This window comes from Euwallacea fornicatus, chromosome 13 (genome assembly GCF_040115645.1).
Source record: "Euwallacea fornicatus isolate EFF26 chromosome 13, ASM4011564v1, whole genome shotgun sequence".
In the NCBI taxonomy this organism is placed as follows: Eukaryota; Metazoa; Arthropoda; class Insecta; order Coleoptera; family Curculionidae; genus Euwallacea; species Euwallacea fornicatus.
Genome location: NC_089553.1, coordinates 1,098,266 through 1,126,253, shown reverse-complemented (window position 1 = coordinate 1,126,253; position 27,988 = coordinate 1,098,266). Strand labels below are relative to the sequence as shown.

Genomic DNA, 27,988 nt, shown 5'->3' with positions numbered 1-27,988 from the left:
CAAATATTGGTACTCACGTCGTGAACGTTTCATACATCGAGATTAGGACTTGTGGCAACTCACTTACCTGGAGGTAAAAAGTAAATCGAAATATGACAAGAATTTTTGAAGTCGCATATTTGCAAACGATATTTTAATAAATCGCATCAAAAGAACGATCCTTTGTCGAAAGGGTGGGGTGACCATATTAGAAAACGCATGCGTAAACTTTTGCAAAAAATCGAAAGAAAATTATTCAATTAAGTAGAAATTCATATAGATACGGTAGGAATAGACTGACGATTTAAATGCATGTTGAACCATTTGTTTAATGCCCACATGCGCACAAATGCAAATAGTACAACTATGAAGAATTGGAATTTTTTACTGCTTAACAATCTTGAAAATGAGGGGTGAAGTTTAGTGAAATCGGTGGCTTCCGGAGACCCATCGGCCTGGACAACGGCCGGCTCTGCCATGAATAGGTGCCGAAAATCGGCTTCTAAAGAGGTGGGGAAATCTTCCGAATAATGAATCTTTAATCACGTCCATCGAGAAAATTGCCCATATAGTGAAGAGTTGGATACGATTGGACCTTGTATTGTTCAGCGTCAGTTTGGAACCGCTACCTCATGGATGTACGTAAGGACTACCCCATCAGAGTTTCCGATGGAAAGTGCATAGATTTGGAGCGCGTCAAATGAGTTTCTGGAATGACGTCCATTTACTTGGGCAACCCGCAGCACTCTTTAGATGGAGACCTCCATGGTTTACGTAATTCCGAGGAATTGGAGCCCCTCCGAGGCGTCTAATAGAGGGTGCAATATTTCTGGTACTCAAGCCTTTGCCGCTTTATGCAGGAGGTGTCAAGACGTGGACTGAAAAAAGTACTTATTGTAGAGAGCTGTTCTTGACGGGGATATTAGGACTAATGAGGAGGTGGAATTCATAGCCATGATGCATTTCAGCATGCCTCATATACAGTTGTGGACAAAAGTGTGGAATATTTTGTGAAACAACATTTTCTGGGTGATCATTTTTGTTTTCGCCTTGAAAATTTACTGATAAAGTAAAGGTACGTTCCTAAATTCAGCGTAAGATATTTGGCTTAGGAATGTTGTAGTTAAAAACATTTTTTTTGTTGGAGAAAAGTACGAAATACATTATCAATTATTAAGTCCGATCGTGTAGTGCATTTTAGGCGACATATGTATGCCTAAGAAAAAGTACTTTTTGGAAGATTTTCAAAATGCAATAGTCCAAATGTCACGTGATGGCTACAACCACAAAGACATTTCAAAGAAGTTAAAAATCAGCCAAGGGGCCGTTTCCAAAATTTTAATAAAATGGGTACTTATGGAGATGTCTAAAAAGATAGTCTAAAACCTAGACGTCCAAGAAAAACGAATGCCACCACCGGTTGACGGATTAAAAAAAATATTATCTGCAGATCCTGGCAACTCCTCCAGGACTATAATGCAAGAAATTACTAACAATAGTGATATCAATAAAAGCGATCGCACTGTACGTCGTCGATTGTGAGAAATGAGATTGGTCGGAAGGATTGCGGTAAAGAAGCCCTTAATTTCTAAGAACAGGAGAGCCAGAACTAAAATTCGTTTTAGGAGCATTTGGAACAGGAATATTTGTCTTGGGCACCTTCAAAATGGAGTACTCTTCCTTTCAATGATGAAACTAAAATTAATATTTTTAATTCTGATAAGGAAAGGTGTTCTAGTCGACTTGTGGGGACTAGGTTTGATCCCACCTATCAAAAACCAACACTGAAACATGGTGGGGGCAGCATAATGGTGTGTAGATGTTTTTCTTGATGGGGCGTTGAACCATTAGTCAAAATTGAGGGAATTACGGATCGGCTTCACTGCGAACTGTCCTTGACGACCATATGCTACCATTTGCTGATAAAGATATGTCTTTACTTTGGCGTTTCCGGCAGGACAACGACCCTAAATATTCATTCTGATTAGTAAATAATTGGCTGAATGATAATAACACCGCCGTACTAGAGTGGCCGTCTCAATCGCCAGATCTCAATCCGATTGAACATCACTGGGAACACTTAAAACGAAAAATTCGAGACAGGAATGTATCCAATCGCGATGAGTTGTGGAAAGTCCTGCATGAAGAATGGGTGAAGATTCCTTTTTCCATTTGTGAAAATTTAATCGATCCTATGAACCATCGATGTCAAGCTGTTATCGACTCGAAAGGATGTGCCACAAAATATTAGTTTATTTAAAGTTTTGTATCGCTTTAAGGGATTTTAACGAAGTATTTCATTCTTTTGTCCAGCACAACTCACTGTTTTTATTTATTTTTTTATATTTGTAGAAATGAACTTATTTGTTTTGGTTTACAACGTTGTTAAAGATATACTTGGGTTGTTGTATAATATGTTTATTTTTTAATAACCAACTCTTTCGATATAAAACCCTGATAGATTTAAAATATTCCATACTATTGTCCACACCTGTAAGCGGGTACTACCTCACCCATACCCCGCAAAGGAGTACAAATAATATTGAGAAGGAGGATGTGCCATATAAAAAAAGCAAGTTTAGTTTGTCACGAATTTGTAATGAGATTTACTAAACAATCTGGGACATCCTGTGTAGCTACCCATTTTAATGATCCTTCAGTTTCTATAGGAAAAATCTTCAGTTGGGGTGGTTTTCGATTGTTTGAACAGTTCAAGTGCACAATCTTCATCCGTGCTATCGTTTCGGAGACACTCTGTAGGACCATTTATTCAAGCATCACGACATTTTTCTTGAGGTGGCTAACGGCAATAAAATCTAGCTTGGCCGCTTGACCTTTACAAATGTAAAGAGTCCCACGTGGGCCGAGCCGCTTTTCGGCTACAAGACAAACATTTTTCAGGTGTTTAAGGTGTAAATTTTGTTTGTCCTCTTACTTAGTCTCATAAAAGGCTCCGAATAAATGTCGAAAAACTTGAATGAAATATGTCGTGTGAACGGAAACGGCGGCAAAGCCTTCGGGAATTTATATGCCGACCGAACTACCCGCATACTATTGGGACAGATTTGTCTCTCTGGTTTTCTGATAGGTTTATTGGAGGTGTAAGATGGAAATTGCGTTCATTTCAAAACTGTTTTTTTTCTTATTTCGTCGTCGATATCGATTTTGCAATTTGATCGTGCAGTAGGACAATAAAACAAATCTGGCGTTCGCCTTGAAGCTGAAGCTAATACGAGCGGCAGCTGCAGGGGCAGAAAAATATTAATCACCCCGGGGGATGTCGGGCTCCTTTTTATGTTGATTCGCACACATTTCGGCGATAATATTCGACGTTTTCGGAGGAGAAAAATGAGGAAAATTGATAATGATTTGTATCTGACGAGCTGACGACATAATAATGACGCCCCCTCGAAAGAGATATTAAATCGGATCCTTATTAACAACTTTAAAAGATATCTCCTTAAGGAGAATTTAGCACTGCTCGGGTAATAATAGCAAATAACTCGGCTCCATTAAGCGACACTGAGTTGACAAAACGACGGTGTTCCATTAGAGACCGACCAATCACTGTGCTGTGAAGTTGGCATGAGGGATAGACTAAATAGGGAAATGTGTCTTTATTACCCTAGGAATGGCAAGCCCATTAACGAACTCTAGGCCGTTATAGGTAGACAAACTTAAACGCTAAATAATTGCTTTTGGGGCAACGCAGTACTCGAAAACTTGCAAACAACGGAAATTGTTCAGTCATTATGGTTGCCTAGAGGATCGGGCATATTTGCCCTTAGAACGGCGAGATAAATCAAAATCTTGACGCGGATAAATTATCGCCATGTTCCCGTCATAATAACGGCAATCAATGGAAAACTACACGCATTTACCGCCACGAGTAAAACACATTCAACAATGATCTAGAAGAACGGGATGTAGTATCTTTTTTTACGGTTTTGGCAACTAAGACACTAATCGATGGCGAAATAACCGCCATGGATTAGTGTCTGGCATTAATTGCGCTTGATGTGTGTCTGTCGACGAAACGACGTTTTACGTGTAGGTTGAAAAATTTCCTAACTTTTAATAGAACGAGAGCAATTGTTTGATAGATCAAAATAACGTTCTTAAGAGAAATTCCTTACTTTCTAAGCTTTTGTCTCGTAGGGATTGCTTAACCGTATCTGTAAGCACAGTGCTGAATTGTTTCTGCTTCAAATTTATGTTCGGCAAGCAACCAGGATATTCCCGTCGGTATATAAAGAAAACAAAAGGCTTTCGAACAATGTCTGGCGGCTTGGGACGCATTCGACCCAGAATGGGGTTAATGCATACAAAAATATTTACAGTTTAAGAAAAAATAGGGTGTATTGCTTCACTTATAGAAAAATACATAATTGAAATAAGCCCAGTGAATAGTTAATACGACGTTGAGTGGGTATAGTGGGTTGCATAGATTCAGGATGGTTTATTGTAACTTCGACTACGTTTACATCGTTGATGGTTATTTAATAAAAAAAACAATAAATGAGAATAAAAAAATAGTGGGTAAGACGCTTCTTAAAAGATAAAAATTTGAGATTAACCATAATAATAACAAACCCAATATATTTTTTTCGTTTCATAAATACACGACATGTTAAAATCGAAGATTTTCGCTTAGTTGAAATTTTATGTCCTAGTTTTAGATTCAGTGTAGGGTCTATGTCTCAGATTTGACGCATATTTCATGTAAAATCCAAACCCTCACGTTTAACTGCAGGTAGAGATCAAGATCAAGCTCTAAAATGGAGCCTTAGAACAGTATCCGCCAGATAAACCTAGACAACACGATGATGTATGAGCATGTATGGTAGGTTCCCTACATTTAAAGTTACTTCTTATAACCTCGTTTACGTTCGTTTACCTCATGGATGAACATTCTAACACAAGACGTAAAAATTTCGCATCGGTGAAAAACAGATCGAACAACTTATTTTTCTCAGAAGCGAAGCCTTTGAGTTAGAGCCTTTGGAACATATTAATTTAAATGTTATCGAGATAAACCTAGATAATGGCACGATGGGTTGTATAGCGAGTTGCCCACGTCCCATTGGTGTTTACTGCAACCTCAGTATTGGCTGTGTTTACCTAGTTGAAGTTTAGAACGACGAGAAAAACGTATTTTTGCGTGAGCAAAACGCTTTTTACAACGTAACATTTTGAGGTCGTTTATGTCGATGTAACGGTAAACAAACCTGACGATCCTTATATTTTTCTTAAATGTAGTTGTTTCGCTATAGTGAACATACTATATAATGAACTATCCACTCTAGTGAACACAAAAATATTAACGTTCCCCTCTGAATAGTGAACAAATAAAACTTTGTACGAGTGATTTTTTCTTAAATAACACGTCATCCACTGCAAAAAGTGTTTTCGAAAAAATAGGTGAGTAATATTAACATGAGACCTTAAAGATTGCAGTTCACATTTTAAAGAAAAAATTATGTGTTTTTAACGTTGCCGAAAACGAATATGCTTTATATTTTTAAAAAAATACAGGTTTATGTTATAACTCTAAATACCTTGGACTTAAATTTTTTTTATCTCTATCACCGCAATCTACTCAAAAAAGTCTCCTACCACACTAGCGAAATAGGAAACATAGGATTTTTCGAAAATGCCAAAAATCGAGCTTTTTCTTACAGCGCGAAAACAAAAGAAGATAAAACAATTTTTAAACGGGCACTGAGTTTGTCCGAAAAAAAGAGATAGAGAATGCCATGTTAGTTTTTTTCTATCTCTTACTGTTTCGTAGATTCCCTATGAAAATAGTGAAATTTGCTCACGGTGTACACATACGTATATTTACTACATGTACTATCTCTTTTATTAGGATATTTAATTTATTTTATTATTTAAATGGGTGAACATCTACTTTACAGCTTAAAATATTGAGTTATTAATCTAATAAACACGTTGTAAGCATCACTGATATAATTCTTATAGGCACTCCAAATAGTGGACGGCCTCGGTAGAGTGATGAAGCCGTTCATTAATTAGTTCACTATATCGAGTTCCTACTGTATGTCAAAACTGAAATTATTAGTTATTGAAAAAATGTTAAAACATCTCAGAGATAATTCTAGGCAATGGCAAGCTGTTTTCTCACTTTTGGTGGGTATGTGTAGTGGGTTGTCTGTAATTAGGGGGGGTATTGTTCTATAACATTGATTATGTTTCCATCGTTGATGATCATCTTTCCATAGACAATAAAAGAGAAAGAACAAGCAACTTCTCCTATCAAATACGAAACGTGTTTCATGCCAATTACGTCCATGTTTACATGCAACAAACAAATCACATGAAAGTACCAATCAATGCACTTCTGACCTTTACTACAAATTTACGATGCAGCCACGATTGACGCTTTCCGCATTTCCTTTTATAGTTCCAAGATTCTAAGTAGACCTAATGGACTGGAACGTCTTATTGTTTCATCAACATCAAACAGGCAGTGCTTTTCACTAGTCCGCCCCTGTGGGGGGGATCTCACTTAATCCAGCTCTCATGCATTAAACATGGCAATTAAGCCAAATTACAAAGTAATAAATTTTACTCACAGGTTTAAAGCCCGCCCAGCGTAGCGCCCTTTGAAGTCGTTCGGCCTTTGTAACCACCGCTTTACCGAAATCTTCACATTCTTGACCTTTGTTGGCCATTTATTGAGGTAGATCTAGAATTTTCGGAATTAATTAAAAAGTTGATTTGTACGGGAGTGGACACCAACCGGCACTAAATCACGGTAGCACTCCAGTTTTGTCAGTGTATATTTAGCTTTCCCGTCACGTGACTGTCTGGACTACTTTCCAGCATTAGTGAAGTAGTGTTATTACAAAAGGAGGTGCTTTTTTACCGTTTAAAGTGGGTGGATTTGGGACTAACGTTAAACAGACACGAAATTTGATCCGCTGATAAAGACTCGCATGGTGTTGCAGTTCACATTTAAAAGTTCTTTCTGAACTCAGTAGGTACGTCACTTTCATCTTAACCCAGTTCGCAAACAAAGCCACTTTCCAATTTCCACGTCTGTTGTCGGGGCTCGCCAAGGTGGCTACAGTTTTTCAGCCCACGAAGAAAAGATTTAAACGTAGTTTCCTTCGGCTCTTTATGCGACAGAAAAAGGAAAACAAAGCCGCGCGTTCGACTCGACATTGTTAAGATGGAAAGTTTACAGTGTTCCGACGAAATTTCCCAACTTCCTCCTAGAGAAACATATCGTTAGCGAACTCTTAAACTGCGAATAGAACAGCCGAAGTTTCAAAAAGTTAAATTAGTGTTTAATACTGAGTTTTTCAGATTTCCTCGAAAGGAAATTGTTACCACTTTAAGCCAGAAAACGTTTTATAATAAAATTATGTAGGCGGGTGTCATACAACACAGGAAATCTTATTTTACCAAATAAAAAGTGATTTTCTGCGAGAAAATTGATATTCCACGAGAAATAGCCGAAGTTGAATATTTGGCATTTACGCTAAGGTATGTAGAATGAATGTGAACTAACTACTTGCTTAAGAATATCAGGAAGTATTAAAAGAAATGAGGGAAATTGAGCATAAACAGTTGCGGAATAAAGCAAATAATTAATCTAAATGAAGCAAAACAATCATACGTGGTTTTGCCAAGTGGTCTGGTTTGCATGCAGCTTCTTACACTCAATTTCTTTCTCTCCCTCCGTAATAACCAACTGCAACCAATGGAACGGTTACCAAGCAAATCTGCTCGTAAATTTCCATTTTGTAATTTGATATTCATTGTATCTATTTCTGCGTAAATGCTAAAAATCCTGAACTGAAATCCATTTTATTACACAGCCATTAATGTAAATTAATACTTGTTAGGAAAACAGCGTAAACGATTAGCAATAGTTCACGTAGGTGATTAAGTTGCATTCTTTCGGATTTGCTGGCAACTTTGACTCATGCATGGGTGGATTATGGGACGAAAATTAAATGAAACATTCAAACTGCATCTATACTGGGAACGTTAAACGGGATCGGACCTCCGAGTGGCACTCAAATCCATTTAATTTAGCGGAAAGCGCATTGGGATTTCTGATATCTACAGGAACAGTTAGTGTAGTTACTGTTGCCGGCACTCTAAGAGTCGGATTAAGTTTTATGCAAACATTAAACGCTCACACTAGAAACCGTTTACTTCAATGAGGCCAAGTCAAATTGTTTAAGTTTGAAGCAACAACCTAGAAGAAGTTGGGCATCGCATCGTTATTGTAGTTTTGTCCCCGTTTTTGGCACATAAAACATTAATCTATGGAAGAGAAATTGCGGGAAACGACGCCACCTTGCACCGACGCATGACGCATCTCTGGCAACAAAATGACGTCATAGGGGCACTAATAAATGGCGGCCCTCCGTCGGAAACGTGGGACAAACTTTCGTGGAATGTCCGCAATTGTTTGCTGCATCCATTGCTTCTGGATCGTTGATAGTATAAAAGCTTACTTAGTTTGTCTCGTCGACGAAATTCGTCGATTAACGTCGAAATCGTTTAAGTCCCGAAATCAATGCGAGACGAACAAGAATGATATTGAGCAAGTTTAATTGCAATTGAAGAGAAAAAGGACGTTACATCAGTGAAAGGGAGCTGAATTGCTTAAGGGTCCAGCACCTTCTCAGAGAATTCACGTTTATGACGACATAGGGATGAAAACTTTTACAATTAGTTATTGGTAACAGTTGAGATTAATTTAGGTTAACAAGATTAATCATGAAGCAAAATTTTCAATAAATCCTTAATTTTGAAAAGGATTTTTTAGGGTTTTAAACTCTTTAAAAGCAGTGACGTAGCACCTTCTATAGAAAAATTATATATTTTTTTCGGCAGTGGCTTGTTTGATTGTTACGTTTTTCAGTTTTGATTCCATATTAAGCCTTAATTGACACCGTCCTGTTTTGCGTATTTTGTTCTGTAGCTTCTTGGCCTTGTGAAAGCATGTATATAACTTTAAACTTTCTAAAACCAGTGGCGTAACTGGTGCGGGGGAAATGAAATATTTATTTGTGACACTGTCAATTGACTTTAATGGAAACTTTTATTATTTTTAATAATGATTGTTACATTTGTTTTTTTTTTGCTTTATTAATTACTATACGACTATTAAGGTGACACGTTGGTAATGACAAAGCCTAAGGAGGGAAAATGCATATAGGAAATTTTTTTTGAGCATTTTCTTTTCCTTAAAATAATAGGAAAACTGTGAAATTGATTTCAGGTTTTCTTCTGTATTATTCTCTAAAAGTTTAAATGCGTTCTTCTCGAACTTCGAGATACACATGTGGTACACGATAACTAGAAAACTTCTCAACCCATTTTGTTCAAATTTTGAGAGAATGTTCCTTAACTCATTGAGCTTTGTATAAACCTCTCGAATATTTCTGATTTAACGTTATAAAAAAAATGATCAACAATCATTTCTAAAGAGAATATAACCTTTTTTTAGACAGTGCCTTATTTGAAAACTTCGTAGGTTCTTAGGTTAGTGCAAAGAGTGTTTCATTAGTGATTTTTTTGGCAGTACTTCTGTTACAGATGGTGTTACTGACTTCCACAGTATACCGCAGATTGTTGACATGTGCATTTTAAACCGCCATTGTTTTGCGATTAATAAGTATTAAAAAAAAGTGTTGTGTAGTTATTACAGTCAGTAATAACTATATAAAGTTGCAAATCAGACGATGTAGTAATTTGCGAAAAAAAAACTCTTAAAAAACAAGCGTTCTATACGTATTTTCCCCCTTAATTGGAGGGAAGTATATTTTGCCTGTAGAGAGTATTGTTAAGACGACTGCCCCGGGGCACACTCTACAAATGTAATTAATTACCACGTTTCTATCGGACATTGAAATGAATTCAAAACCTGTTTTTGATCAAATTAAAAACTAATTTAATCCTTGTTTTATTATCTTAAATAATAATGTACGAAAGTGGCACGAAAATGATAATTTTCGTGCTAGTTCCCTCGTTATTTCTACGAATACAAATGCGAAGTAGTTTAATAATAAGGCCATCCAATACTTTGTCAGCTTCTTATATCCCGCCGGCTTTGGAGCCGAAATAAATAAACCAAGACCGTTCCACCTGTTCGTTAGATACGCACAACAAATTTATCGAAAAATCTCAAATTACGTCTCAAGGTTGTTTGCTATAACCATGTAATTAAGTTCATTCACTTACACGTTAATGTGACGTGAGGCCTATGAGGAAATTTGTATGTTGTTAAAAAGTGAGTGGCCTTTGTTCCTCTAACATACGTTATTTTATTCGAAGAATTAATAGGCCAGTGTCGCACAGATTGAAAATCACCCCCCATCAAATAATAATATCCATTGGGTTGCACACCTGATGTGTTTGATGTTTCCCCGCATCCGGATAATCTTCTAATGGGGTCAAAGGTGCGACTAGCCAGGAAACGAGCGGGAAATGCGACGCTGCAAAGTGATTTTCATTACGTGGCCGTCCAGGGGAAATTTCCTGAAATTGGAGAATCAAAAAAAAAAAAACTTAATTTGCAAAGTTATATTGTGAATTAAATTGCTTTGAAACATCGATTTTTTTTCCTATAGGGCGCTAATATGACAAACCGTAAAACACGCACAACAGAAGCAGATTCTATAGAAATTTTTAGTAACGTCAGGGAAATGATACCGTCCGCAAAGCAAACCCCAATTTTCCTCGACAGGAAGTATATTTATTTCGTAGTTGGTAGAGGCTGATATGAGATGACACTTTATTGATTTCTCGTAAAACATGGATATTTCTTCCGAAGGTTGTAGGTAGCCAAAACATATGTATGTTGTGGTAATTTAAAACTAGCCGTAAAATAACGAATTAAAACCGTGTTAAACATAATTGAATGACACCGACAGTGTAATCTCCATGGGTCCGCAGATCTGGTTCAACCGTAACTAAATTACCTAAATCACCGAAAAGTTAAATGAGAATTTAAAATATAAATATCTGGGAAATTTGCACTCTAAGCGAACATCGGTTTTAGCGTGACTGTTTTACGGTTTACCTCAACAAAAATTGCGCAACCTTGCTTCTTTTGAAAATTCCTCACGGTTTAGCCTTGAATCCAAAATTATGCAAAATATCCAGCAGATCCAGCTTACACAGCCGGGATTACAGAGCCGGTTTCATTAAAAACAAACTTGGCTGGTCTTTGTCAGTTTAATCCCACATTTTCAAGCGGGCAAATGGAGTATGAAATCCAGTGACTTCATTTACTCACTACACACTTTCATAATTCGCTTCTAATATGTAAATTTAACAAACTTCCCATACGAAATGCGAATGCCGGGATTAGCTTAAAGTGGCAGCAGGTAATAAACATCGAAATTCAGGGGATCGAAACAAATTTGGAACCAGGAGAGCAAATTGAGTGTGTGATTTCATTGGAATATGCTTTGGTATACGTTTGTAAATTCACATTTCGTAAAAGTTTCCCCCTTGGGGGGAAAAAGAAGGCGGAAGTCCGGCATTGTTTTAAGGTAATTGAATACTTTATCCTTGCTAAATAGGCGAAATTTCATTAATTTCCATTCTTCTTCAACCGCCAAGCGGTTCATTTGAATTCCATTAAGTACATAAAAAGTGATAAAAATAAGTAAGACCCAATAAAATACAAAGCGAGCCGTTTTAAATGGAACTCGCGCGGATTTGCCTCGGGAAGCTTTAATTTAAATAAATGGTTTTGATATTTAAGCCAAATCCTCCAGTTTAAAACTCCCAACCATACAAAGAAGTGGATAAAAAATTTTCCCAAAATAATGTGCTGTTAAAAAATAATAATAGAGGCAACACCACTGTAAGTCGCAATAACTGAACCATGCCCTGTGTCGACACTCCTTGAGAATTCCTTCAAGAATAAACAAGAAATGTTAGCTTTGTAGGTGTGATTCTGTTTATATAACATAAGTAGCGATTTTTTTGTCTGCTACATGGTTGGTACATATTTGAGTGTCACTGTCCTTATAAGGATGCGAGTGTATCGCAATAGAAAATTTCGCATGTGAAAATGCGGAATCCCAACTCTAATTATTACCGAAAAATAAACAAACATGGCAACCCTGCCACTTTCATTTGTTTGTATACCACTGGCATGTTGACATCAGTAACAGTTGGAGGAAAAAAATCCTCCGCGGAAAATTTATTTACAGAATTGTGCGAGGCAAATGGAATCTGTGAAACTCTACTGTTACGGCATGCGTGTTATGGAATTTGGGGATATCCTTTAGTACACTATTTCCCTCAAAATCATTTTTGGGATACCCAGTGCAAAGCACGGATGTATAGTATTTTCATTATCAGCTGAAGCTGCGACAAAAACTTTTCCCAGCATACATTAATCCTTTAGTGTCCAAATCTCTGTACAACCACAAAAATCAGCATTGCATCATTATTTGTTTCATTTACTATATGTTATTGTCAAAAAAAATGCAAAACCCACGTTTTGCATATTTTTGACGTTTTTGACTGATTTAAAAAAAAGGCACTTATAAGCGCCGTCAGGAATTAAAAAGTTTATTCTGAAACTTGAAAGCATATAAAATGCACATCTTTCGTTAAAAATTAAATAACACAAAATAAAATTTTTATAATAAATAAATGTCCGCATATAAACTAAAGGAGATTCGACTAATTCGAATTTGTCACAAGTGATACAGTGCACACAGCATAACGTTTGAACTAATAATATTGACGGATGGAAACATGAGTTCACGCATATTCACCAATGCCAACGATATGTTCACTGCAACTACTGACACGCAAAAGCGGTCCAAATATGCCCAAATTACAAAACAGTAGTCGAAAATAACAATAACAATTTTGAATTTCGTTGAGAATTAAAGGGTTAAAGTAATTAAGAACAGAGGCCTAAAACCTTAATTTTTTAAATTATTATAACAAATAAGTTTAGTAGCCTCGTATTATTTTTTTATTATTACTAGCCTCTGCAGTATTCATATTTACGTTATTTCCCAAATGGTCAAAAGTATACATATACAGGGTCATTCAGGGTGAGTGCCCTATTAAAACTTTACGGGGTTCTAATATAGCTAGAGATCTGAAATTTTGGATTCTGATGTAATAGAGTTTGATCTGTTGAATTAAAATATTGGTATCGTTGCGACGTTGACAGATCTATGTGTAACTGACAACAACTTTGTTGTTTTAAATGACACACCCTATATTTTATTACATTTTCGAATTTCCCGGAAGATTTAAACTTCAGTTTATCCATCATATGCCATAGCTATGATGAACCGTTTTCGAAATAAATATTAGAAACTTTGAGAGAAAAAGGCACCACTAATTAGTTGATGCAGTTAGGAGGAAGCTACGGGTTAACAACGTAAAATAGACGAAACTGTAACATCCTTTATAATAAACTAGATCTTCGTAATATAAATAAAATTAAACATTTTGCCGAAAATGGCCACCGTTTGCTTTGAGACATTCTTGAATTGAATTCAGAACGTGAATTTTTGTAGCTCTCTGGAGCTCATTTGGATCAAGCGGATTAAATGCTTCTCAGGAAGAAGCTGCTGCACTGTGATGAATTTATAATTATATATTATTATAGCCTCCTCCAAACCGAATCAACTAATAAGTGGTGCCTTTACTCTTAAAGATTCTAATATTTGCCAATATCTCAAAAACAACTTAAACCAATTATATTAATGTATAACACTTTTCGATAGAAAATTTATTGATCTTTCAGATGCCATTCAAAAATATAGGGTATTCTATTTAAGATTCTCATTTAATGCTCACATTTATATCCTTCTGACATTGCACTAATTTTTCCACGCCCTGTATGTAAATCCAAAAAATGTATAACATTAAAAGATACAGATAACTAATAAGACTCTGTAGCTCAAATTTCAGCTTTCTAGCTGTGATAGCTGAAAAGATATGCGCTTTTCAATTTAGAGCTGTTTGTTGCCAAATCAGTAAAAAAAAATTACTTCGAAAACGCTTCATCATAGCTATGGCATATGATAGATAAACTGAAGTTTAAATCTTCCGGGAAATTCGAAAATGTAATAAAATATAGGGTGTGTCATTTAAAACAACAAAGTTGTTGTCAGTTACACATAGATCTGTCAACGTCGCAACGATACCAATATTTTAATTCAACAGATCAAACTCTATTACATCAGAATCCAAAATTTCAGATCTCTAGCTATATTAGAACCCTGTAAACTTTTAATAGGACACTCACCGTGAATGACCCTATATACATATAAAACTATTAATCACTTAATTGAACTAGGGGCAACTATAATTACATTGTAAACGCCCTTCGTCGACACCGTTCCTTTCAGTTTGTTTACACCTACAAGTACCGAGGTCTCCGTGTGAAGTACCGGCACATTTCAAATATTCATCGTTTCGCAACCCCAGACCGAAACAATATCCATTTTGGTCCGTTGGCTTAGACATCCAAAATGATTCAGAGCCCCATCATCAAATAGTAGAAGAAGTTTAGTTGCGGTTTATAATGATATATTTTATCATTCTTTCGATAGTGACCTTTTTAACTGACATTGAAAATATACATCGTTCCTTTTCTCAGATCGTCTGCGACGGTAAACGAAGGCTTGAAGTCAAACAATTTTTACTTTTGAACCTCATACCACGATAAGTGTTCATGGCATTTCTAGTGGATTTGAACTAGTTTGGTTTGCGCAAAAACAGACAAACTAAGGCTAAATTGCAAGTCCAGAACACAGTAAGTTAATTGAAAAATTAATTAGGAGAAGCACTGATTCATTGCAATTTCAGAATCTTATAGTTGTCGTGGGTAACTTGATCAAGGAAAAACAAATATTTTTTTTTTGAAAAATGTCAAAAGTGCCCGTTCCCGAATTAATCAAAAAATTCGGGTTTATAAAGTCAATCTTCATCAATTTGTGAAATGACTAAAAGATGAAATGAGACCAAGGTCTTTAGGTTAATAATCCTCACAATTCTTTAATTTTCTTACTTTCAAAATAAAAGCCGATCGAAACGCTCCATTGGGCGTTGAAATGTCAGAGGTATGACAATTCGTCCGCTAGTCAAATGTTTGAATGTAAATACGAAATGGCTTGACAAACACCCAAGTTTACGGTTCCCCGCCTACTGAGAGGATTTTTAAATTATCACGCGTTGTATCTTCATAAGTATGTAGAGGTCATGGTTCTCTCTTTTTCTAATATGTGGGAACTAAAAGATAGAGAGCTACGATTTATCAAATTGTCCACATGACCTCTGATTCGCTGAAGTGAAAAATCATAATTTCGAACTCCATTTTAAGGATTGATAACTGTTATTTGCGGTTTTTAGGTGAAACTTGTCTAAAGAATTGCAGGAATACGTTAGTAATTTCAGGAAATTCAAAGATGAATTTATAAGATGTTGCCTTAAATAACCCTTCAGAAATTCCCGGTCGTTAACCATCAACGTAAACGACATAACCCTTGGCAAGTTACCCATACATAATACATAAAGGTCAATTTGCATTACACCTGCTTTACGAGCTTAGGAGGTCTCCCAGTTAATTATAATTAAATTCCCCTCGAAATTAATAGGTTTATAAACTAATGTCGCGAGGACAGAATTTCACATATGTTCACATATATATATGTGTTATATATATATATATATATATATATATATATATTCAGCGATCGATTTCTCCACATTATACTGGAATTTCAACAAAAAATAAAGGCATAGTTACCGAACTTATGACATTCTCCTATCTCTTGAGAGTTATTTAACTTAATAAGGGTGCCTTCCTAAATTATATACATTTTCGCCGCTAAAATACCCACGTCGAAATATCACACTCGTTTAAATTTACAATGGGGACGACGAAATTGGATTTTCCTGTCTCCGTATCCTTTTCCCGGGGATATCGGAAGCGATAGCCCGAAAATCCGGGCTGTAATATCATATCTATGACAACTATACACTTTAAATTGATTTCGGGGGCCCTGGGGAGCGCCCCTTAAACAATGGAGTCTTAACAAGTCTTCCGTTGTAGTCCTAGAGGATTTTCTTTCTTAGAGTGTAAGTTAAGAATTCTTCCGCTGCTGTAGGTTCGGTTTTCAGTAAATTGTTCCATGCTTTTGTGTATTGTATTGAATTGCATCGAATTGGGTTGAGTGGACTGGACACTAACAGTGCTCCACTGAATGGTTGAAGAATGGAGAAAAGAATTAAAGCATATGTGATCTAAGACTAAAAGCAACACTGTGATCTGACGAGTTTGGCTAATTTAAAACTTTTAAAAATATTTAAAAAATAAGGAACTAAACGTTCTCTATCTGGGAAACGAAACAATTTCGGACCTAATTTTATTCGATCTAAATATTTGTCTTCATCAGCTGTACATCCCCTCAAAGCTTGTCGGTATGTTTATGAAACGTTCTGGCGATTAAATCACGTTTTAATGCCCAGCATATCTCATAAATTCTTCAACAGAAATAACATACGACTTATGGGTTTGACTACTTTTGGACCTTGTGCACCACTTCGCTTTTCGGAACATAGGCATAATCATTCAATACATAGTTCCAAGCCAATGAGCTCCGTCAGTGATGTGGTGAGTTTCTTTGTATCTTCGCCAGGTAGTTTTTACGAGTGAAAGAATGTTCGTTTTCGCCATAGAATGGACTATTTATGGAAACTTCCCAGCCCGCCCTGCTTGGTCCTTTTGACCGGTACCAGGGACATGGGTTCCAGTCCGACCCTGAATCAGGCTTTCTGAAAAACGGCCGTTCACTTGAAGCTTTAGTGTTTCCCTTCCAAAGGAAGTCAAGGAATTGTTTGGAAGTTGGGTCGGTCCCAGCTCCAGTTTCTCCTATTTTGAAAAGACGCTTTTGTGTAATACACAATATAAATAAAATCAGTGCATTATCAGGTTGCGCAACATTTTTCATTGATGGAAGTTAAATTTAATATTCGTTTACGGTTGGCATTATTTGCGCTGTTTCGATATTAAATTTAAAGCAAAGAGCATTAATCATTTAACAATGCGGCAAATGAATATTTATTTTTCATGTGGCATAATATAATATTTTAGAATCACGAGTTTTTGATTACTTGACCCGACATTAATTCCACAAAATCTATGGACACAATCATATATTGCAATAACCGTTTTAATGAACGCGTTTAATTACTATTGGCTTTCAAAACGCTTCTCTTTTAAATGGCAAAACACATTTCCAACTTGCTGCACAACCGCAATTTACAAACTCACTGCTTAACTTCTTGACTATAGCCAAAAACAAACAAAACAAGCACAACTCCGTTGTTTTATCAAACTTCCCGGAATTGCGCAATAATTGAGAATTTCTCGGTCTCTCCAATTAGTGCACAAATTACACGATTCTAATACCTTTATTAACACACTAAATATCAACATAAAAGAAACTTTTTCAAATTAAAATAGTTCGCTAGGTTTCAAGTCAAAATAGGTTATTAAGTTAATCCTAGATGGGTAACCCTTTGAGAGCTGAACGAAAACAATGAGGAACGTTAATTAAATCTTTCAGCCAAGCTCTTCATTACGAAACCTTCGTGAAACAACCATGAAGCTGAAAGTTTGTAAAGTCTATAGTTGTTAAGGGAAACCCGGAAAAATGCTAAAGTAGCTAGAGCTTGGAAGAGATTGATAATTATTATTAGAAAGTTGATTTCACGTGACTTGCAAATGTCTGTCTGTTTTTTCGTGAGTATTGGTAATTCCTATAAGAGAAAGACTAAAATGGCAACCGCGTAACTCTCTTTTGTCTTGCCGACAATTGACTCTCGAGATGACGTGAGGTTATACACGTCACGTTAATAGTTTTGTTAGTGAGTTAGCTGGAATTTAATGATAAAACCTGATTATAGAGGCGAATATGTTTTTACATACTTCAAGATCAGGACATTTTAATAGAAGAGCTCCGACTTGAAATAGACGGACTCAATGTTTTTTTAGCGATGACGTCCGCTGCTGGTTCCCCTTTTATAGTGGAATGCCATCTAACCATTCATTTGGATAGCGGCAGCTTTGCAGCGCCCATTTGTCAAGCAGTCAATGAAGTTCTGACAGGTCGAACGGTGTTGCCAAAGATTTAAGACACTGTATTGATACAGGGATATTATCAATCGCACCTATAAATTGATCGCGGGTGGTCATCACAGTGGTACCGAAATTTCCTCAGTTGCACGCAACATCGAGCGCACATTCCTTCCTCTTCTTCGTCCGGACTGGGCCCAATCAGTGGTACCACGGTGGCGTCCTTGGGAGGATAGGCAATTGTTTAGTTCAAGGCCATCCGGTTTAGGAATGTACGAATCGCGGTTCCAACCGTTTGGTCGTTAAAAAGACTTCCGACCTTGAATTCGAAATAACTGCGTGAGTCTGATGGAACCCACCACCATCATCATCATCGTTTCATATTTGCTTTATTTTGGTCTTCGGTTCATTGCGTGTTTCGAGTCGCCATCAGATAACGTCGGTACAGTATCAACCGTAATGACTGTTCGTTTTTCGCTCGCCTTGTCAGCAGGTGTTTGACTTGTTTTTCGTAACAACTGCATTCCTTTTATTGAGTCGTACTGCGTATGTCAAACGCATTTAATGAGTCTGGGAAACGATGCTCAACTTAACTTAGATCAATGGTCGAGCAATGGTAGCCACAGCAAAAATAATGGCGTCATACATCAATGATTCTCCATTATTTCCGATTCACCCAGATAGCCCCGAGGCAATAATAGGAAGATAGAGACAGAAATTAGACGATAAGTCACAGACAAGCATTCGTCTAGATTATGTGCTTAATGCACCACTAAGGGCCGGCCTGAGAATGGAGTATATTGAATATTGACGTATCCGGGAGTAAAAGCCCTGCTCCTTAACGCTAGAACTCGGATTGTCCGTCTCTTTAGATATTGTTTACGCAGACATAACGAGAGTATTTAGAAAAATCCGAGCTAGATAAAGTTTTAATAATGGCTCAATTAAGACATGGGCTCAAAAAAGTTAACAGGAGCGATCCTTTTTTGCATTCTGCGTTAAATTATATTTTTAATTTCGTTAACGGAGGAGGCGGATCTTTCATTTTCGCGATAAATCGTTGCAGAGAGATGCCGTCCATTTACTCAACGAAACACGACGGAAACGTCACGATTTTTACAGTTTTCCAATTTATTGCGAAATTACTTTTGCAGATCTAGACAAGGGCACAAAATTGCAGTTGAAGTTCAAAATTTATGAATATGTTGTCATAAAAGCATAAAACTGACAACCTCCTGTGTTGAGGTTTAAATCGCAACTTGCATAATTACGAACCATTTAACAAGTCATGATGTTAACTGGCGCAGTTTTGGTTTTACACAAATTTGGTTACATGATACTGTTATGTACATTTAACATACCTCAAAATAGACATGATAAACGGTTCTCAACGAACGGCGGCCGATAAGTATCCGGACCGTTAAGCCGGCTGTTGTTAAGGTCATTAAGGTTAAAACACCCTCACAAATATGCGTATTTATCAGATGCCTATTGTAGTAGTTCCTCCGCAATTTTCAAATTCTCCATTTTATTTGGCGAATCTGGTAGTGCCACTTATTTATATTTTTGACGTGCAAGCTATCAAATTTCTTCAGAAACATGCCTTTCACCTAGGCAATCAGGTGTTTCGCCTAGGTAGTTTGGTAGAATGTGTTGTATGATCTAATACAACTTTTTGTTACGAACTGTAAAATTATTGCTGTGAAGAATAACAAATGTTGGACGACATATGGCCGATGCGTACATAACGTACAATACATACAGGGTGTCCCACCAATATGAGCCCCTCTCCGTATCTTCAAACTAAGACTTGGAGACAGTTGAAACTTGGGTGTCACACTAAAATGCAGGTCATTTGTTCATTAAAAATATTTTTATAAAAATACCAATTCCTGTTATACCGGAAATGAATGTCGACTCGTTTATTTTACGTGAAACACCCTGAATGTTACATCAAATGTGGATTTGCGAAACATTATGAACATTTTTCATAAATGAGGTTCTATAGCTATATTTTACGGTTTTGAGATATTTTGAATTAAAAAAAAATAGCAGTTGCAGGCATTAATGTGTTTTCTGATAATTTGCAAGTAGCTAAGTATTTTGCAATGAAATTTTGCGTTGTTGTAGAAAATGCTTTAGTAGCCTTAAATCAGTGACTTAAATTATGTTTTTTCAAACAGCGTGGTCAAAAAGATAGCTTAAAATTTTCCGTCAAAAATTGTAGAGATCGTGTAGTTTTTAAATAGGAATCCTCTGTTTTTCAACGAATACACATTTAATATCCTAAACAAGTAGTATTTTCAATTCAATTGTCTATACTTCAACTTAAGCATTTACAATTTTATTGAATAATTTTTTTTCAATGTTTAGTTCTTTACTTTTAAATATAGTGGCACTTGTAAATTATGCAAAAGACGATTATCTCATTATGTTTCATATTTATGGTCGATGTAACAAAGTATTAAACAGAACGTGCCATGTGGTATTCGATATCTAGAAAAAGCGAAGCCATCATGAAAAGTGCTCGAACGCATAATAGATCATTTTAAAATTAGCGGTTCTCTCAAAACACCTTACAGAAAAAACAAGGTTATCGTTGATGACGAAATAATGGAAACTGCAATTTTCAAAGTATTAGAAAATTGATTAAAGGCTGCACTTGTTATTTTTTCTGGAAAAATCTAAATATCTCGAAAACCGTAAAATTTAGGTATGGAGCATTATACATGAAAAATATTGAGAATGTTTTGCAAAATCGAAATTTGAGATAATATACAGAAAGTTCTATTTTAAATGAGCAAGCTGACGTTCATTTCCTGTATATCCGGAAGTGTATTTTCATGAAAACATTTTTAACAAATAGGTCACCTCCACTTTAATACGATACCCAAATTTCAACTTTTTCCTAGCTAGAGTTTTAAAATATGGATAGAGGTCTATATTCGTGGGGCGCTCCGTAAACAACCGACAACGAATATAAAAACTACAGCGCTGCACGTTATTTATTCATTATCGACTTGGTAACGTTATTAACTATTTCAGCAGAAATGTTCTAATTTTTCGGCAGTGCTGATCTTCATATACCATACACCTACATGCATATATTCGTAAATAGTTGGTTTATAGTTTGTGGAATTAACCGCTATGGTATATCTTTTGTATTCAGATTTTTTTTTGGAAACAGCTCTATTTTCATTCGTTGTTTGAAATTGCTTGAAAAATATTTTGTGCCGGACGCCGATGTTTTGAAAATCCCAATATCACAATAGTTTAATGAAATTTTCGAAAACTTCCACGGTTTTAAATTCTTGCGACAGACTACTAATACGATCTTCCTCATTGGGTTAACTTCACATGGATATTACAAGGTATATTTCACTTGCGCGTGCATGAGCCCTGACGGTATTTCGCAGCGCAGACAGAAAGAAAATTACGGGTGAGAATTCTGTAAAAAACATGTAAATGTGTCGGAACAAGGTCATTTAACACTTACGCAAACCAACCGTGTTGACGGTTGGCAATGGGTAATAAAAAAACGGCAACACTGCATAGTGGAGTTGTATGCACGTCAATGAAGCTAGGCCTTGATGACGTCAGATCTTGAGTAATTTCACCGTAGAGGGTGTTGCCAAACGTTCAAAATTGTATTAGATTTTTTTGCTTTACGACAGTTTTAGATAGGTGATTGAGTGTTAGACATTTTGTGCATTGCGCATTTTTCAGCCTTGAATATGTATTATCACTGTTTCAACGCGCTGGCCCACCGCGTGAAATGCCATTGGGTTTTATGAATACCCAGAGAATGTGGAAAAGCCCGAACGAAATTCCTCATGGATTGGGCCAACTTAGTATTATCCAATCATTGGGAAAAAATATGCTGCAGTTTCTTTTCTATTTGATTAGTGCTAGTAATGAACTGAATACTTGTTAATTAAAAGGTTTTTTTTTATGAAATAAAAAAATGAGAGCTCCAAGTCCCTTTACATTTTTATGGAACAAATGAGGTAAACGGTAACTTTAAACCATCGATTTCTCACCAATTGGTGCAAAAAAGTTCTGACACTCAGATCAACCAAATCGGAAAACAAGCCGCAGTAAAAATTAATTTCCAATAATAATTGGTAGACGAGCACGAGCAGAAAATTGCCCAGAACAAGGATAAGCTCAGGTTTGCCTACACTTGTACAGTTAAAATAATAAAACTAGGGTTGCCCAGCAGTCGCGGCAGAAAGATTAGAAAAACTATAGCTCTAATCTTAAAGGAGAAATTAGATTTTTAAATAGTTTATCTTTTCCAAGGACGCTAGTTCCACTGAACATTTCAAAGTCAACGAAAACTTCAACAAAGTTAAAAGATGATATCAAAGTTTTTTTTGTAGATCACGCCAAACCTTCCAAACTTTATTACATGCTTAATGAAAAACTACATTTTTCAATTAAAATATAAAAGTTAATTACCGACAGCTACTGCCTTATTGTTTTTTCACCGTTTTAGCACAATGTATGATTTAGTAGAATAATTAACTTCGTCCGCTGTAAGCACAGTACTTTTCATCTGGGCGTTTAAAAAGCTGCATGAATTTAGTGCGAAAGTTTGAAGCTTTACGTAACGTTCCTTCGGCTTATAAAGAACATAAACAGCTTGTAAACTTTTCAGGATATAGCCGTGTTTATGAGCCTGTAAAATTTTTATTAATACTCACTTACCGTTTCACCAAAGTGTTCGGGCTCCTTCATACCATCTCTATTTTCGGTGATCTCCCCTGCAACAAAGAAACTGATTAGTGACTGTAACAATAATCCTCATTGAGTCGAAGTAACCGCCGTAATTTACAACAATACAGTAGAAATCGATTTCGTGCACAAAGCACTTTAAATAATTGAGGGCGAACATGTTCAACTAATAATGGGGTGTCGTTGTCAATTCGCTTTTTATCCCTAATAACAGGCAGACAATATCTGCATTTGATGGCACTTTACTCCCGCACGGAAAATGACGAATGACCCTGCGAATCTCGGTAAATGGCTACGATATTTAAAGAGATAATGAGTTAGATTTAAACTCGCAATTACTGCCGGTTGAAACTCATTTATTTCCGCACAATGGAAGTCTATTTCCCATCATTTTCGGGTGACGCAGACGATATTATATGCAAACGAGCCTGTCTCGCTGAGTAATGTGGAAATTCGGATGCTTTATTGCTTTCCATTGTAAATAACCACTTACCAACTAAAACAAGCGGTAATTATTGCTTTGGTGGAAGTTTTAAAAAACCTTCCGCAAGAATCGGATTTTGAGTTCATAGGAGTGTTTGCACAACTAAAAGGGAGTTTACTTACATACTTTAAACCAAAACCTCTCTGCGGAGGCTCAATGCGGGCCCTCGCCTAGAAAAGCCAGCCGGCAGCGGCATTAAAGATACTTTAGAAGTTTCAATTGAAATTTAGCTCAAATTCATTCAATATTCATATGAACGATGATATGTTGTGTTTCTGGCAACCTCGCAGCATCTTTTTGTCACTTGAGAATTGTTCTGCACACGTTTTCTGCTGGCATTTCGTGTCCATTTCACACTTGGAAAAGTTTCTCTCTAATAAAACTGTCGACACCGCGTTTAGCTCATATCTGGGCGGGGATGCGGATTCCGAAATTAAATTCCCAGTCTCCGGAGGATGGTCGCTGTGGAAATTTGCTTCAGAGAGTGAGATTCAGTAATTATAAAAGTTCTTCTCATCAAGACCCAGTCTCAAATAGTAGAGAGATGTTGGGATGCGTTTCTTCTTTCATTAACGATGTTCTGGCCATCCAATTTTCATTTTTTCTTCTATTTCCGGGCTTCTCACCACTTTCTGGTAAACGTACCATAATTTGCAAAACCCATCTAAAGGCAAGTGAACTCATCTCAAGGTCGTTACCACCACGATGTTCACATTTCTAGTCATGTTCCACGCGATGAGCTTTATCGGCGAAAGTGTTACATAACTCGATTTTATACGGTCATTATCAGTGGTTATTCTGCAATACCTCTGGCTTTTTTCTTCTATTTTAGTTGGAAATAACGCCTCACATTCAAGTAGGGATGGAATCGCGCATTTTTCTCAGTTAAAACTAAGTGAGAATAACTTTCACCTTTTCCTGAGAGGTCGGACGAAAAACCCTTGTTAACGTGTCGGTTCGAGCCAACATCAGAACCTAGCAAAAATTATTAGGAAAGTGGTCATTTACAGTTAACGAAAATATACTGTTAACACATATCGCGAACATTCTGAAATTTTCTCCTCGAGTTCCTGAAACATCGGAGTTAAAGGTTTGCGCTGACAAAAGGCAAGTACTTCTCTGTTTTTTGAATTTTGAGGTGTCATTTTTCGTTTAATTAAGTGATTAATTCTGAATTCCTCATCTGAATTTTCGGAGCTTGGCAAACGCATTTTTAAAGACCTCTATTTTACAGTACTTTCAAAATCGCAAAAATAGGTCCGAACTTCATCTCGTACCTCCGACACTAAAAGAAATGTTTATGTAACTCATCGAGGCAGTTAACTTGCCCTATTCTTTGAGGTAATTGCTCTGAGGGTTTCCGAGACATTGGAATTTAGATTTTGAAAACTGGCAAAGAGCAGGTATCTTCCTCTTTTTGGAAACTTTTGAGTTGTCGTTTTTCGGTTTAATGCAGTAATATGGAAACTATATTAATTGTCGACATTTTAATTGAGTTCTTTGTTTGTTAAATGTATTGTCATCTCATTATTTTTTCGCAAAGAATTGTTTGAAAGTGTTTCTCTAAAATTATTCTTGACCTAATTTTAAACTCTTATTAGTGTTCCTGTGAAAAGGTTTGAGTTGTTTCTTCTATAGCTGAAATGAAGTTACGCTTAGAAACGTATTTGGTAGTGACAGAGTAATTTAAGTTTTTAGAAACAACAAAAGTTCGATCTCAGAAAGATTCATGTTGAACTCATTTATTAGTGTTTTTCCAACTGCATTATAATTATTATTATTCAATGTTCAAAACTCGCCATTAGGTTTTTCTAACTAAATTGTTAAATTTAATTAAATAAGGATATTTATCGTTCAATTTTCTAAATTTCAATTAGATCATTTTTAAAATTTGAATTTGTATCATTTTTAAGGGTGAATTTATTAAATTTGTGCTATAATATTCGTCGTCTGACTATTTACATCTTTGCGCTTTGAAGCTCAAGCTTTTTAGAACAATGCCATGATCTCGATATACCGAGCTACCGCAAAGTAGTTTTTATTTTTAAATGTGCATTAATTTTCCAGTTCAAGCGCAACTTTTCTATTCAAAATTCAAATACTTTCCTCGATGAAATTATCCGAGACTTTATAGGTGCCTCTAGCTGCCACATGTATTCAAGGGAAATTGCATTTTCCTCCGTTTCGCAAGCGCAACATTTTAATATATTCGCGAATATTTTAATGAGTTTGAAGGTCTGAATATGAAGCCGAGAGTTTTTAAGATTGAATTAAGAAATTAATTTAAAAGAGCAAGGAGGCGGCATGAATGGGTCGGGTGCCTGGTTAATTTGGTGAAACTTGCTCCGAATCGAAAGTCTTGTGACTAAGAAAAATATAGCAATTTAATCGGAAAATTCCCAGAAAAAGATGAGTTTCCAGAAATATGAATAATTAAACTAAGAGTAAAGAGCTGTGTTGGCAAAGGTCAGAATTAACTCCTGCAATTCAAAAGCGTAGAGAATCATAAAATATTCTCAACCGGGCCTCATCTAATTTTACACACGTTTTACGTCTAATTTTACACCACATTTCCTTAATTACTGATAAATTTACGAATATAATCATGATTTGAAGTGAATCTTATGAAGATTTCCCCCTCCAATTTTAAGATTTCATGTTTATTCATGTTTTTCACTAGGTTTTGACCTCACTATGATCGTTCCATATCCTCGTAACCTCCTTCAATTACTACCAAGCCCATACTAGCACTACCAGCGTTTGATCGTCCAATTTTTAATGAAACTGTTCGATGAAGTTTTAGCATGATTTTTGATATCTGTTGGTTATATGAATTATTAAGTTCTCAGTTCAATATAAATAGAACTAAAGAAAATTACAACGTCTATAGAATTTCTCGAGATGACTAATTTGACTAAAGCAATTACTCTACTAGTTCTCGAGATATTGCAGTTAAAAATTTGAAAACCATGTAAGTAGGCATCTGGACGATTTCAGCTAAATTTCAAAAATTTTGCGTTGCTGTTTTTCGCGCAAATCGAGCAATGGAAAAACTATGCGAACCCTTGATACGATATGGCATGTTCACAAATCAGTGGGATAAGGATGGGACTTGAGACCCCACCCCTTACACTGACTTTTCATTGCGGTAATCAGACCAAGGGTCTTCTGCGGATCTATGGTTTGGTAGCTGCTGATGCTGAAGATTTGTTAGATATTAAAGATGGCGAGACTGCACCGACTGGTTTCTATCTATACATTGCAGAAGACGTCAATAAATTCGTCAAATAAAATTGAAAATGGTCAGAAGTTAAAGGTCACGTAAGTTAGTAAGCGGCAACATTGCGTTTGTTTTTTGTCGAGATGACATAAAGAACAAATCACCTTTAAACTCACCTTTTTCAAAAAATGGTGGTTTGTGAGATGGGGCCGTTGACGATTATGCGTTGTTGCCAATAGTTATTTTTAATGGGTATAATAAAGAATTTACATTCAACCTGCTGAACTTCGGAGGGGGGCAACGTTAAAATAACGTGCACACACGGGAATGGTATGAATTAAAAATTAGATGGTTGTTTTAATTTGCATCACATTTACATGCATCATTTCTGAATCACGCTTATTGCCCAAATCACATATGTCTCAGGTATGCATTCTTGCAGACACTTTTTTAGGTGTCTTTAAACCTCTGATCATATTTTCAAGTTTTGAGCAAAAGCTCTACTGTCGCTTCTAGCTAAACCAGTGCAGGGGAGAACTAAGTGTAATCAATATATCAATTATCGTTAGCCACATTGGTCAGTTCCAGCTTTTGGAAACTGACTGCAACTGAGCGGTAAAACTAATTAATTCATTAAATTAGGTGAAAATAAAAACGTTTCCCCGTTAGATATTTTATAGCTCGCTCCTTTAGTATATGGTCGAGGCACTTTAATTTAATTTCAATTAGTCGAGATCGCTCAGCCGTTTTCTTCCATTGATCGAATCTTGAAATGGAGATAAAAGCCCGATACTGTTCAATGGTGGAACGTCGAAGCCGCATTCTTCCGCTACTTTTTGATGCGATTCAGGTAAAACGGTATATGTACAAGAGTCTTCACTGATGGAAGCTGTCAAGTCCTCATGCACTATTAAAGAAAATTACGAATTGAATGAAGAGATGACATAGCTAAATGTTTCTGCGAAAAACTGCCGTGGAAAACAACTGTAAGTGGTAATATAGCAGATGTTGCGTGCACAGTTAGGCTTGCACACTTGAAAGTATGGAGTAGTAAAAAAATCGAGTCAAGAAAGTACCTCGTCGTGTGATTCATTAAAATGATGAATGACTTGAAACGTACAGAAGGCAAAGGCTAGAAAACCATTTCATGAGGAATGTATCTTTTTAGAGACGGTTAGTTAAAGAATAGAGGAAAGAGGTTAGATGTAATAAGAGTTATCAAAAAGTTGGTAGAAAAGAAATACATATATGTATCTAAAAATAACTAAATATACACATAAAGGTCATTTTAAATTCGACCCTCACCATTAGGATCTGGGAAACTAAACGAGATGAGAAGTTTAAATGCGGGCAAATTAGCATAATTTAACGCTTGACCAAATGCTATTTTTAAAATTTGCATTTTCCGAGTGTTTACGAAATCAACCAAAAAACTGGAGATATCATTTTTATC

The 27,988-nt window shown here is 36.2% G+C and overlaps 1 protein-coding gene across 15 annotated transcripts in view; it reads right to left on the bottom strand.

The window, feature by feature from the left end:
- ASPP (Ankyrin-repeat, SH3-domain, and Proline-rich-region containing Protein) overlaps positions 1 to 27,988 on the bottom strand; it is a 92,387-nt gene that overhangs the window by 26,405 nt on the left and 37,994 nt on the right. For 7 of the 15 annotated variants that reach the window (XM_066289022.1, XM_066289033.1, XM_066289024.1 and 4 more), the window contains one exon: positions 22,805 to 22,860. In XM_066289022.1, the coding sequence (XP_066145119.1) occupies positions 22,805 to 22,860 (56 nt within the window). Of the gene's footprint in view, positions 1 to 6,575; positions 6,742 to 10,371; positions 10,504 to 22,804; positions 22,861 to 27,988 lie in introns of those variants that run through there. The other 8 variants (XM_066289020.1, XM_066289019.1, XM_066289036.1 and 5 more) reach the window with 3 other exon arrangements.